At 41.9% G+C, this 13,237-nt stretch overlaps 1 protein-coding gene and 1 long non-coding RNA gene across 2 annotated transcripts in view; one reads left to right on the top strand and one right to left on the bottom strand.

Moving 5' to 3' along the window:
* Positions 1-13,237, bottom strand: part of LOC120369987 — a 129,172-nt gene that overhangs the window by 99,149 nt on the left and 16,786 nt on the right. The gene's annotated exons all lie outside the window — the stretch shown is intronic.
* IL9 (interleukin 9) lies at positions 3,209-7,257 on the top strand. The gene is made up of 5 exons (XM_039483928.1): positions 3,209-3,417; positions 3,515-3,553; positions 3,670-3,696; positions 4,483-4,620; positions 7,133-7,257. Exons 1-5 carry the CDS (start codon positions 3,319-3,321, stop codon positions 7,247-7,249), a joined length of 420 nt encoding a protein of 139 aa, XP_039339862.1. The 5' UTR covers positions 3,209-3,318; the 3' UTR covers positions 7,250-7,257.

Raw genomic sequence — 13,237 nt, 5'->3', positions numbered from 1 at the left:
CTGAGTGAGTCAACCAGTGGCTGAGGTTAAGGAGGCAGGATGTGGAAGCAGTCATGGATGCCATAATCTTAGAACAGTTTATGCATTGCATCTGCCTGCTTGCTCCTGTGGAGCAGGCTGGTTGAACGGCAGTGGTTATGGGAAGGAGAAACTCTAGGCATTGAGTGCATACAAGGAAATAAAATAATTAGTCCCATGAGAGGCACAGGGAGGTTCAGGTGAAAAAGTGTTGGAGTTGTGAAAACGTTACCTAATCCCCTGGTCTTAGGGTTGGAACCCATTCCCTTTAAGTAGGTGAAGGGAGGCCATGTGGAAGGAACCTCAATGGATGGCAGAAAAAGCAGGGGCTAGGGTCAAAAATAAGAGCCCATAAGTAAATCCTAGATAGATACTAAGAGGCCAAGAAAGTGGGGCCCAAGTAGGAAATGCCAGAGCAGAGGAAAAGCTGTAGAGAGTACAACCTAGACAGATATTAACAGGCTGAGAGAGCAGAGCCCAGGTGGAGAATACTGGCATGGAGGAGACATGAGTGAAGGAGCAAGGGTCACTTTGTACAAAAACAACACGAAGAAAGAGTGGAAGGCAAGCCCACTACACCCCAGTTAGAAGGCCCAGAGGAGTGAGAGATCCCTAATACTTATGAGGAACACAGATCATCAGACTGTGAGGTGCTGGTTGGGGAAGAGCCCTGGTGAGCATTGAGAAGGATGGGATAGATCTAGGGCAAAAGACTGCAGGATGTCCATTGTGTGATGACCTGTGGGCCAAAACACCTAAACAGTGTTTATTCTGTGGCTGGAGAATGGAAGACCCTCACTGGTGGTCCGCAAAAAGTCATACTATGGTGGTGAGAGTTTGCTGCCTCTACAAGGAGACAGAGCATGGGCAGGGAAAAATTGAGCCCCCGTGGAAAGGGTGGGCCCTAGATAACTAGAGAAAACACATGAAGGGGAGAGGTATGTGAGAGGGTGCTGTTAGCAGCTGTAAAGAGAGCCCCTTTTAGGAGGCAGCACCCTGGTCACTTTGAACAGGGCAATGGGTAGTTAGAGTAGGAGGGAGATACGTAGACTGATTGGTTTTGGAAGGTTAGTGGAAATCACTTGCACCTGTAGAGAGGCTGATGAGCTAATGAGGTAATTAGGTCACCAGGTAGAGAGCTCCGAGAAGGAAGCAAACAGCATCAAAGACTGAGACAAGGTGCAGGAAGGAAGCCCTTTCCGTCTGCTGCAACACTCTGTTGTCTCTGGAGCCTGAGGCAAGAAATAATAATAAAGATACTTGGTGTGGGTGCTCTGGTAGAGTGTGCATGCTGTTTAATCACCAGGAGGGCTTACCAGCCAGGACTGGAGATGGGACCCATTTACAGTCCCATTGACCTAGAGCAAAATATTGCATTTTTAACAGCTATTTTCTTTTGTTCTGACTTTGTGCCATCCAGGCATGGACATAATCCCATTCCATGCACAGAAACATCCTGCTTCTGTGTCCTGGGTACACATTCAGTTTATACGCTCTGTCCTGTGAAGATGAATTTTTAAGTAGCTTGGGAAAGATGCATTATGTCACTATGCTAGATCCCACATAAGGGTATTGGCAGACTCCTGTTACCCTGGAGTCAGGGAGAAACATGCTTTTTCCACACTCTGTGAATAGATCCTCTTCTGGACAATGCCATTTGGCTTTCATGGAGCACCCAAATTTCCACCGATGATGGATCAAATCCTTCAGCCTCATAACCAATATATGTTGCATACCTTGATGACATGGACATCTAACGCATTGAATTGGATACTCATCTACAGGAGATAGCGACCATATTGCAATCCCTAACGGAGGTAGACCTACTAGCAAACCCTGCTAAATACTCCATCAGAAAGCATGAAACCTATTACCTAGGGTATCCCCTTGGAAAAGGCCAAATCTGGCTGCCAGTGAGCAAAATCTAATGGACATGCCTTCTCTGAACACAGAAAAGCAGATATAGAATTCCCAGGTTGTTACTGAAGGTTCATGCCAGGGTTTGTCACCACAGCAATTCCCCTGTGAACCTTACCCAGAATAAAGCCTCCAGACAACTTTACTGCTTGAAAATCTGTGAAATAGCCTTTTCGTCTCCCTGAGACATTGAGTAGCCTGCCAATGTTACATGAAACCAATTTTATTAAGAGATTTATACTTCAGGCCAACACCACTGAATTTTGCTGTGGGGCAGTACTGTCCAAAGAAACAGAGAGAGGCACATCGATTGCTCTTCCTAAGCTGAAAGCTCTTTCCTCAAGAGACAGTCTATATTGTAATCAAGAAGTGTAGCTGTGAAATGGGAATCTGATCATTTCTTTTCAAGATAATCTTCAGAAAATTTCTACTCAGAGTACACTCAGACTGACCAGCGGAGGATTCAAGGTCTTGTTGCATAACAGAAGGGGGAAACTTAAAAAACCTATATAAACCTATGAAGGAAAAGGGATGGGAGCTAACTCTGGAACTGCCAATGAGTGCAGTTTGAAGAAAGAGTCTTTATGCCCCAGGAGCCATGGTCCTATTAGATTCAGCCTGATTCACAACTTCTGCTATTGTTCTGGATTTGCAGGCTAATCCCTGTTTGATCATGTTTTTGTATCCAACTTTTTCTACCTGCTCAGGCAGAGTGGAAAAGGGACGGTCATGTCAGAGTTCTGCACCCATGAAACTGAGGTCAGATTCAAGTGTCTGAAGGAGGCACTCACAAGCTTTGCAGCTGTAGTTCACTGTGGATGCAACTCTAGCTGTGGAACCTGTAGACAGGACATTTTTACTGCCTTGTTGCTGTCAACAATATCCTGCAGCCTTTTTTGCCTCTTACAGAAAAGTTCTTTGACTGAGGGGAAAAGCCACAGCCTGTGTCCCTCTGGACTGTCTCCTCAGACACTTTGCATTGGGGAATGTTGTTTTGTATTTGCTTTCATGGTACGTGACTTGAACTACCGTGAGAGGCAAAATCCACATCTGAACAAAAAAAATGCTTTTGTGGAAGATTTTTTTCAACCTTTGTTTCCTGCTGTGGTCTGACAAAACAATGATAAAAATTAATCACTTCAGAGGCGCATTCATGAATTTCCCCGCCATGAAGGAAAAGCCACTTCATTAGGTGACTCAGTTACGTATTTGATTCTTCCAAATGCAGTCCAAACTTAGAGGGAAAAATAGTGGGCACTTGGTATCAGTTTAGTAGCAGGGTTTTTCCCCATTAGAAAGGGAATTTTGTGCAAGACTCAATTTAAAGGAGAGTCTGCCTGCTCTTCTGTCAACCATCAGACTGCATTGCACCTGAACACCAGAATGCTGTCATACATCGTCTTCTGTTGTGGCCTGCTCTGTGTGCAAGCACACATGTATTGCAGAGTCGAAGAGATTATTAGGAATACGCATGAGCTACTTGTAAGTGATGTGATTATTTAGTACGTTGTGTAAAAATAGATGTTTTCAAATTATAAAATGATAGTAATTGTGGATCTTTCACTCATTATCATTTTAGGCAGAAAACTTTGAAACCTGCGACTGTAGTCTGACTAGTGTAAGTGGCTGAACTCTCTCTTTGAAATCAATTACAAAATTCCATTGCAATGTGTATGCAAAATATTTACTAGGCTGGTAATACTGAATTGTAATGATTATTCTTTTCATTTTCAGTCATGTTTATGTCTTCCCATTTCTTGGGTAAGTAAATATGCCAGATTTCTCTTTAAATACTGCAACTGTGTAAAGTGTTCAGTTGGCATGTTTTCAATTGCTTTCTCTTGGTTTTTAAAAGTTTGTGAAGTTTCTTAATATATGAGCAACAATGAAACATATAAGGCTCGATCTTGCCTCCACTGAAATAAATGGCAAAAAAAAGCTCTTCTAGTGTTAGTGGAGCTGGATCAGGTGCATAATCAGTTAAAAGTTCTTTATGGGCCAGATTTACAAATGTAGTTAGGTACCTAAGGATGTAGACAGGAACCTATCTGAAATTTCATTAGGAGTTAAGTGCCTATCCTATTAGATGCTTTTGAAAATCCTACCAGGTGCCTATCTGAATGTTGGGGTGCCCAAATACCTTTGTAAATCTTGGGAGAGAGGCTAAGTGATTAGAGATCGAGACTCCTGATGTGAGGGTTAAGCTGCAACACCAGGCCTCAATATTTTTGAAATATCCACAGATATGCTAAAAATTGATTTTAGCCCGGATTACGTTTGAGTGTATATATCTTACATTTTCAGGTATCCAAGTCTTAAGTGAAATGTGGCACTGGTTTCTTACTAAAGATAGGATGCTTTTCTGTTTTAAAAACTATCCAAAGTTCTTCAGTCAGTGTGCAATATAATGGAACCTTAATTACTTCAGTTGTGACATTCTGCTATGTTAATGAATTAGCACTTCTCCTTTCTTGTGATGAGTATAGCTTAAAGTAAATGTAATCCAGCCTACGTTAGGTTTTCTATAATACGTTCTTCATTTACCAGACTGGTTGTGAATTGTCGTGCTTTGTGGATGGATTTAAAAGAATGAATGAAACACTGCAAGTTGGTGTCGACGTGAGGGATACGATTCGTCACGTTCATCGATCACTTTCGCAACTGCAGAAAAAAACGTGCAAAAATGTAAACATTTCTTTTATTATTTTCTCTTTTACATAAGAGATTTTGAACCTAAATATTTTATAATTAAGTGTTTGACTAAATTTCTTGTGCCAGAGAATAGCAAACCCTTTGCATAGGTGTGGGAAAGAGGTGTGAAAATTGGCAGCCCTTATTTTGGCCCCTTTCAAAATCACAGAGAGGATTGTACATGGTCCTTCATTGACAGAAGGCGCAGAAAGGTGTTCTGGAGTGATACCTATATGTGACCTATATCAGAGCATGTGTCTCCTGACTCAACAATGACATCTGTGCATGGGCCCTTATATAGATTGTTCAGGCTCTTAAAAGGACAAATCTTCATGGTTCTGGGAATACCCCTGGAGTTGCTGCCTGCCAGAATTTGAGCATATATTTCAATGATGATTTGGCAATTTGATTTTTAAATCCTTTCTTAAAGTATTGATGTGTAAAGAAAAAAAAATTGCTGTGATTTTGATTTACATTTAGACAGTTCAACTGACAATTCCCGGATGATCGGGAGCAGTGTTACTAGAGCTCTGAAAACAGTTCAGTGCAGCTTTACTGGCCAGGCTTCAGAGCCCAAACTCCAGCCTGAGCCCAAATGTCTACCTAGATATTTTTAGTACCATAGCACAAGCCTGAGTCTGTCAACCTGGGTTCTGAGACTTGTTGCCACAGGCTGCCACTCACTGAGTAGATGCACCCAATGAGGTCTATACATTTTTAGTACAGTAGTAGGTGAAGGGTATACAGAGGGAAAAATCCTGGGAACTCAGGATTCATGAACCAACTGTTGGCTAAAAGGGCTTCTGTCTGTAGACGGCTGGCCAATCTGAAATTTATGACAGATGGTAACAATATGCAGTAGCGCTGTCATTCCCAGGACATTAGAGAGACCAAGTGGGTGAGGTAATATATTTTATTGGACCAACTTCTGTTGGTGAGAGAGACAAGCTTTCAAGCTTACACAGAGCTCTTTTTCAGGTCTGGGAAACTTACTCAGAGTGTCATAGCTAAATACAAGATTGAACAGCTAGTTTAACATAAATAGTTAATATATATTTCATGGGACCATTCAAGGTGAAGTTAACATTAATTTTACAACACACTAACAGCTCCCCCACAGATGCTTTCCACCACCACCCCCATTCCTTTCCTCCCTATGATCTTTCATCTTGAATGGTCCCTTGAAATATGTGTTAACTACTTATGCTAAACAATCTGTTCCATCTTGTATTTAGCTGTATGCTGTGTAGTTGTAGCTGTGTTGGTCCCTGGTAATTAGGCTATGTCTACACTAGGGCCCTTACAGCTGCACAACTGTACTGATGCAGCTGCGCAGTTCTAAGATCTCCTGTGTAGCTGCTCTATGCCGATGGGAGAGAGCTCTCCTGCCGGCATAATTAAACCACCCACAATGAATGGCGGTAGCCTATGTTGGTGGGAGAAGCTCTCCCGCCAATATAGCGCTGTCTACACAGGTGCTTCTGTCAGTGTAATTTATGTTGGTCAGGCATGGGTTTTTTCACACTCCCGAGTGACATAAGTTTTACCGACAAAAGTGCTAGTGTAGACATAGGCTTAGAGAGACAATGGCTACACTAGAGAGCTTATAGCAGTGTAGCTGCACTGATGCACCTTTTTTTGTCTCTCAGGTGGTAGAGATGGCAGTTTAGCCCAAAGTAATGTGCAGCATTAAAAAAGGATATTGGAAACTCTGTTGGATTAAATCAATAGTTCCAACAGTTCTAATGTGAAAATAATTAGATTGCTAATAGCTTTCCTTGGATGTCCGGGAGAAAGAATAGTTGTCATAGGACATTGATTGAGGGAAAGAAATTATTTCAAGAGTTGAACTTGATTTGTGGTCATGAGCCAGATGTTGATCTGAAGCTCACAGTAAATATATCTGCATAAATACAATTTTTAAAAATCCACTGGTATCCATAGGACAAAAATAGTGGCTAGATTAGAACATATCAGTTGAGGAAATGGTCAAATCATTGAAACTGCCAGAAGAATAAGGATTTGTCTTCACGTAGAGCTCTACAGCAGCGCAGCTGCACTGGTGAAGTTTCACCACTGTAGTGCTTTAGTGAAGACGTTACTACGCCGACTAGAGAGCTTCTCCTGTTAGCATAATTAATCCACCTCTCCAAGAGATGGTAGCTATGGCGACAGGAGAAGCTTTCCTGTCAACATTTCATGGTCTACACGGGGAGTTGGGTTGGTATAACTATGTCGGTCAGGGTGTGGATTTTTCACACCCGAGTGATGTAGATATACCCATATAGGTCTGTAGTGTAGACCTGGCCTTAGGGAGATGCGGAAAGAATTAAGGTGATACATTGTGATAGAACCCACCACCATCTGCACCTTCAACCCAGCCGCCCTTATTACACATCTTTATTCAGAGCCTAAGCACTTAAACCCACAATGTTGAGGTAGGGACTATTTTTTTCTATCCATTTTTTGTTGTTTGTTTAATTGTCTTTTTTTTTTTCTACCACAGCTCCTGACCTGTAGAGGACCCTGTCACACAAATTCCACTGGGAACATAGAGAAATTCTTAACACTCGTCAAAACAACCTTTCAGCAAGTGAGAAAAGAGAAAAGCGGAAAAAAATGACAAAGGAGAAAAAATGTTATTTATTGTATTTATTATCTAAATAAAACATAAAAGACAGTAATTGAATGAAAACAATAAAATTATATTTTACATGAACACCAATGACTTTCAAGCATCCTTTTTTTACACTTTTTTTTTTCCCCAGTGGTACAAAAGAATTTATGTCTGGTCATATGGAGGCTTGGGCCCAGATCCGCAAAACTATTTAGGCTCCTAACTTGTATTGAAATCAGTAGAATCCTTGATCCTTAGCTAAACCAAGCTAATGTTCAGCACAGCTAAGGTGGTGATGAGAGGGAGTGAAAAGGTAGTTCTAAATCACTTTTCCACCTTCTCCAGTCCGGAGGCTGAACCATCCTCTAGCATGAGTTAGAGCAGCCTATGGCTGTAATTAGACTGTATAAAGGTAAACTTATTAAAATAGTGATGTCTGAAACCGCAGACTGCCTGAAACAATAGTTCAGAGAGTTGTTGTCTGAATTTCCAGTAGAAAGAAGGACATAAAAAGGTCATTTACATTCAAAACCAGGAAACTAATGCAAACCCTGGCGCACCTGTGCTGCAGATGTCATGTGACATTTTAGTTAAAAAAAGAAACTGTAAAATAATACTTTGAAAGTTTGTGATAGTTGTCACAGGGTTGCTGGTCCCTTTCCGTGAAATGTGTCTGCAGTGATTGTACCAGCACAGGTGTGTCCCGGGTTGACCTGATTAAAACAACAGGTATCTGGGGTAAATAAATGAGAAGAAGACAGCTGTGATTGGGGTGAAGACCTCTGGAGAGAATTAGAGGCATAGCATTCCTGAAGAAGGCTGAGGTAAGGGAAACAGCAGAAGGGCTAGTTTGCTGACCTTTCCTAGGCAGAGGTTTGCAAATCAGAAAAAAGCCTGGGAAGGACTCCAGCTGGAAGGTCTAGAATGGCTTCTTTTAGTAAAAGACCAGGTAGGGACCAAAGAAGATCCAGAAGATGCTAGAGTAGGAGTATTAAGTGAAGTGTGGTTTTGGACTGTGTTTTGGGATTTTACAGACTATGTGCATTATGTGTGGGATAAATTTACTGTCTTGAGCTTTCAAGGACTATTTGCACTATGTGGGATAATAAACTGATCCTGGGCAGCGGTAATCTCAGATGCAAGAGAACTTGTGGTGGAGTTTTTAAGCAGCCCAAGAGAAGAAACTGAGATGGCAATCCTGTGTTACTTCACCCAGCTGCAAGGTGGTGTTGAGGGATTGTGACAAAGGGCAAGGAATCAAGGGGAAAAAACACTCTTACCTGTGATAAAGCTGTTCTGTTTATACACTGATGACGTGCTGCTCTCATACTGCTTGTATCAGAGAACACTTCTCTGCAGAAGTTGTTAAAGAAATGCTCCACTAACTTCACTCCTCAAAGCACTTACAAATAGAAAACAAAGATCAGTTTTCCACAATAAATTATAATGGCACTGTTTGAAAAGCAGCTTGAAATCCTTGGAGGGACAGTGCCATACAAATACAGAGATTTTAATATGGGTCTGCACACGCTGAGCTTTTTGGAGGATCAGATTTTAAAGCAGCTATTGTATATGCATGTTAATATCTTTTTAATAAGATCTCTCTGCATGCAAGCAGGGCCGGCTCTACCATTTTTGCCGCCCCAAGCAAAAAAGAAAAAAAGCATCTTGGACTGTCGCCATCCGAACTGCCAAAGCAGAAAAAAAAAAACCCGCTTGGATTGCCGCTGCCTGAACCGCCGAAGCGCAAAAAATAAAACCCCAAAACCGCTCGGACTGCAGCTGCTCGAACTGCCAAAGCAGAAAAAAAAGAACCCCCAACCACTCGGACTGCCGCCACCCAAACTGCTGAAGCGCAAAAATAATAATAATAATAAAAAGCTGCCCGGACTCTGCCGCCCCAAGAATGGACGGAATGCCGCCCCTTAGCATGTGCCGCCCCAGCCATGTGCTTGCTCCGCTGGTGCCTGCAGCCGGCCCTGGATGCAAGTGGTTCCAAGGGATTCAAGGCATCTGTGGGACACTGCCCATGGTCTCCTCTTGGCTCCATGGTAGCAGGACTCTGCAGATTTTCACCAGGACTGCCAAGCATGGTTGACTCCCCGGAGGAAAAAAAAAAAAAAAAAGACAAGTTGGGCAAGGTAATATCTCATACTTGATCAACTTCTGTTGGTGAAAGAGACGAGCTTTTGAGCTTACACAGAGCTCTTCTTCAAGTCTGAGAAAGGTACTAAGTATAACAGCTAAATTAATTAACACATTCTAAGGGACCATTGAAGGTGAAATGGGCAGTTCATATCTCTGCTGTTGCACGACAAAGGAGTGTTAGTGAATTATAGACTGTTTGTAGTGAGCCATAAATCCAGTGTCTTTACTCAGTCCATGATTTTTGCTGTTTAACAAAGTTATGAATATAACCTCCTCAGGAGCTCAATAAAAACAGCACATTTCCTGGAACTTTATTTGATTGACATTTGTGACATCCAGTTTAGTTTCAGTAACTGCAGAAAATTAATGCCACTTCAGTTATCTGTATTTTGTTTTACCTTTATTTGTTCATTGTTAACAAACATGAACTTTCAATACAAGTATTAACAAATCTTATTCATAACTCATATTTGTTACCTTTTTAAAAATATCTTTTTGTGTCTGGTCAACCTCTTATTCTGTTCCCAAAAAGTACCCAGACATTATAAAATTGATGTGATACTGGTATAATGTCTGGTGGTGGTGGTGGTTGAAAAGACTTCATATACTTTGTTCCTCCATGACACTATGTTGGGGGAATGTGTACATTAAAAAGGAGGTTGTTATCATTAAGGGACAAAGTAGCAATTAACACAACTTAAATTCAGATTCAATGCCCCACTGAAGTCAATGGAAGACTCCTTTTGAGTTCATTGGACTTTGAATCAGATCCTAGTGCACAAGTTAGAACTGCCCCTGTTTGAGGTGGCTTTTTCTTCTCATCCTTCTCAGGATATAACTCCCATTTACTTTCATGGGAGTTATTTCTATCCTGCATGGGTTGAGGCGAACTAGGGCCCAATTCTCTGCTGCACCAAGCTTCCACTCAGCAGACCTCACCAGCCCCAGCATACCTTTTCATGAGGGGCAGGAGGGAAGGTCACATGGGAACCAGCTATGCCACCTTACTGCCAGCCACTGGGGAATCCCAAACAGGAGAGAGAGGGATGAAATCTGACCCACTGTGTATTCAAAGTGGAGCAAAAGGGGTGCAGTGGGGCCACAAATCTGATCCAGGGCCTTCAGAGTTTCAAGAAGCTTGGAAAAGTCTCCTGGAAGTCAGTTCTTCACCATCTCAGCTGGAGCCTGACAGAGGCTTTACCAGACCTAGAGTCCCAGACACAGATGTAGTCCCCCCCCCCACTTTTTTTTCTTTCAAAATAAAGCCTCCTGGTAATGAGGTTGGGCACTGGGTTACCAGAGACATGCAGCATGGTAGCAGGAATGATATCATTAAGTTTTTCATTGGTATAGGAATAAATACCAATCATGACTAAACAGGCCTGGAATTACAGATAGAAAAATGCACTTGATACAACTGTATAGTATTAGTTAAATTTCTATTGCATTTTATGGGATATGCTTTAGACCAAGTACACTTCTTGATACAATGTATTTTTGTGTGTGTTTTGGGTTTCTTTGCCTTTGGGTTTCAGGCAAGATGAGGAGTAGCAAAATACCACGAGAGACTTTTTTCTTTTCTTGTGGTATTCCCACTACAGCTGGAATCAGGAAGTAATAAAATCTTTGTGTTCTTCTATAAATGTATACCAAATAGTCCAAATAAACCACTTTCAGATTCCCCCATCAAGCCCTGAGTCAGCAAGATACTTATACATGCATCTGACTTTAAATACATAAGTAGTTCCACTGCTGTCAGATAGCTTGCTGAATCAGGCCTCCAATCTAGTGTCAGACCCTGAGCAGAACTCTGAGTATTCCTCATCTGGCTTCTAATACATAGATTCCTGGCATGTATCTCCAGTTGCACATCTAAATTGCTTTAATATTTCCATCACCCTGCTATTGTGGCACTTTGTACACATGTTCTATAAAACCAAATGTAAAATCAAAACAATGATGCACTTTTATAGATGACTGGAAGATCTCCGGGATCATAAGATTGCAGATACACTATTAAAACTTGTTTACTTTAATAAAGGGGTGGGGGGAATCCATACTCTGACACTTCTGGTCCCACAACCCTTTTGATTAGAACTAAGACATATGATTTCACAATAACTGTAGCTATCACAAGCTGGTAAGCTTAGTTTTGACCGTCAGATGTTTGCAATGGATGAATGTAGTCTGCATCCAGAGAAAAGTTACCTTTGTAACATCATAATGAGAAACTTCCTTGAATGAGAGAGAAAAAAAGGGAGGAAAAATATTTAGCAATCTGCAAAATCTGTCTGTTTGCAAGATTTCTACTACTTCATCTTGGCTTGCAATATTTTAGTCATACACCACGATTATGAAAGGAAAGATGATTTTGTGCTTAAAGCATTTGATGAAGAAAAATTAGACTGAGCTTAAATTCCTAACTCGGGCACAGACTTCTTGTGTCATTGGGCAGGTCACTTGATCACTCTGCACATGACTTCCCCATCTATTAAATGGGGATAATGCTTCCTTTTCTCCATCCTCTCTTTTTTTGTGTTATTTGATTGTAAACTCATCTGGGCAGAGACTGTCTCTCACTTTGTGTTTTTGTATAATGGAGCTGCGGGTAAAATTTTCAAAAACACCTAAGTGATTTTCAAAGAGAGAGTCTCGAGCACCTAAGTCATTTTGGAAAATGGGACTTAGGCTCCAAAGTCATTTAAGCACTTCTGAAAATTTTACCTGTGATCTTATTTGGGCTCAGGACACCACTGTGATAGGAGCAATTTTACACAAGGTGGTATTATCACTTACACTTGCAATAAGCTAACCCTTGCAGGATATCCAGGCTATTTCTCCTTCAAATGGAGCTCATGAAAGATGAGAAATTCCTCCACACTGAGACAGGTAAACTCAAACGTTAGGCTCTTCAAATGCACTACTTCAAACTACATACTCTGGAGTGGATTCTGGTTCCTGGTCTGGCCCCTATACACCACTCCGTGTACAGGTGCCCTGAAGGAGCCCGAAAGAATTCTCTCAGTACAGGAGCAGTATAGGACTGAGGTAAGTAGCCCCAGGCTCTGGCACAGGGGGAATTCCAAGGGTCGGGCCAGAAGTGACAGGAGAAGATCCAGGGTGTAGTGCTGAGCGCCCACCGGGATTCCAGAGGTAGCTATGAGGAGCCTGCTGTAAATTATGCTGGGGCAGTTTTGGCTCCCAGAGCAATCCAGATTCCAGGCAGCACAAACGTGATGTCAAGACCCCTTTGCCTTTGCTCTTCCTGGGCTGCGTTTTCTGTGTTGCCTCTCCTGAGGGATGCAGCACAAAATCTAATCCTGTGTCCTCACATTGCTTCTTCCCCAGTGGCAGAATTGCACCTTCCCAGCAGATCCTAACACTCTGTCAGTGGGATACTTTGCAAGCCTGGAGGCAACTCTGTTGGGAAGGCTGGCTCTGCTCTAAGCCTCCATGTACAGAAGTGTATTCCCCTTCTACTTCACAGCTATGGTTCTTCCTACCTGCCCCTCTTGTGCAGACCTGAGAAACTGCTACTTTCTCTGTGGTACTTCTCTCTCTCAAATTTGCCCCCACCACTGCATAGCTGCCAAAAGAAAACAAGACTTGCATATACAGTCTCCATTTGTTACTGTAACAAAGTTACCTTTTCTATCATCTCCAATATCTTTATCTAGTAATCACAGTAAAACCGTCTGTCATGTTACAGTCTCTGCTCGAAAGGAAGTGGAAGGGGGTAAAGTAGGCTAAATGCTTGTCATACAAGATTGTTTGTCTATACAGACAAACAATGTCCTGCAACAGACTCCACAATGGATAACTAGTAACCAGTAACACTTTTAAACA

Source organism: Mauremys reevesii, linkage group 8 (genome assembly GCF_016161935.1).
Source record: "Mauremys reevesii isolate NIE-2019 linkage group 8, ASM1616193v1, whole genome shotgun sequence".
Lineage (NCBI taxonomy): Eukaryota > Metazoa > Chordata > Testudines > Geoemydidae > Mauremys > Mauremys reevesii.
This window is presented reverse-complemented; position numbering and strand designations above follow the sequence as displayed.

Excerpts from the sequence above, each read along its gene's own strand:
- IL9 (XM_039483928.1), top strand. The coding sequence starts at position 3,319 with ATGCTGTCATACATCGTCTTCTGTTGTGGCCTGCTCTGTGTGCAAGCA. Across the intron at positions 3,554-3,669 it reads GCGACTGTAGTCTGACTAGT|TCATGTTTATGTCTTCCCAT; the intron begins GTAAGTGGCTGA and ends TTTCATTTTCAG. Across the intron at positions 3,697-4,482 it reads TATGTCTTCCCATTTCTTGG|ACTGGTTGTGAATTGTCGTG; the intron begins GTAAGTAAATAT and ends TTCATTTACCAG.